Source organism: Physeter macrocephalus, chromosome 16 (genome assembly GCF_002837175.3).
Source record: "Physeter macrocephalus isolate SW-GA chromosome 16, ASM283717v5, whole genome shotgun sequence".
NCBI lineage: Eukaryota > Metazoa > Chordata > Mammalia > Artiodactyla > Physeteridae > Physeter > Physeter macrocephalus.
In genome coordinates this window covers 24,507,049-24,507,634 of record NC_041229.1, presented here as the reverse complement: position 1 = coordinate 24,507,634, position 586 = coordinate 24,507,049, and the positions used below count along the sequence as shown (strand labels likewise).

Here is a 586-nt window from a genome sequence, read left to right as displayed (position 1 = left end):
GTGGGATCCTCCCAGACCGGGGCACGAACCCGTGTGCCCTGCATCGGCAGGCGGACTCCCAACCACTGCGCCACCAGGGAAGCCCCTGGTGCTACTTATTTTAATCAACAATTTCAAAGAGTTATACACAAATCCCTAGTCTCCAATTTCATAGAATTCAAACGTGTCATACTTTTCTAATAACTTTTATAAAAACAGCAGTAGTTTCCTGTTCTTGGTTTTGCCCCATATTTTATTTTTTGAACGTCAAGAGCCAAAAATTTTTATGAAGGTAATTTGTTGAAAAGGTAATTCCAACATTTGACATACCTGATTGAAATGCCAGCATCACTGTATAAATTAGAAACAGCAAGCAATAGTTGATAAAACTCTGAAGCATGGGGGTATTCACTTTGTATCTTTCTGCCAAATACTGGCTGGTGATGGCTGTCCCACATATACACAAGGACAACATCTGACCCAGGGCAATTGTTTTCAAAATATTCCTAGAAAATAAAGGAGGAAATCAGAGGAACTGGCAAGTAAGTTATATCTTTCACACACACACACACACACACACACACACACACACACACACACACACACA

At 40.8% G+C, this 586-nt stretch overlaps 1 protein-coding gene across 8 annotated transcripts in view; it reads right to left on the bottom strand.

Moving 5' to 3' along the window:
* LOC102991654 (sarcolipin) overlaps positions 1–464 on the bottom strand; it is a 104,375-nt gene extending 103,911 nt beyond the window's left edge. For 7 of the 8 annotated variants that reach the window (XM_055091593.1, XM_055091594.1, XM_055091595.1 and 4 more), the window contains exon 1: positions 310–464. In XM_055091593.1, the coding sequence (XP_054947568.1) occupies positions 310–454 (145 nt within the window). In that variant the 5' untranslated portion in view covers positions 455–464. The remainder of the gene's footprint in view (positions 1–309) is intronic. The other variant, XM_055091597.1, reaches the window with a different exon arrangement.
* Positions 465–586: the final 122 nt, after the last annotated feature.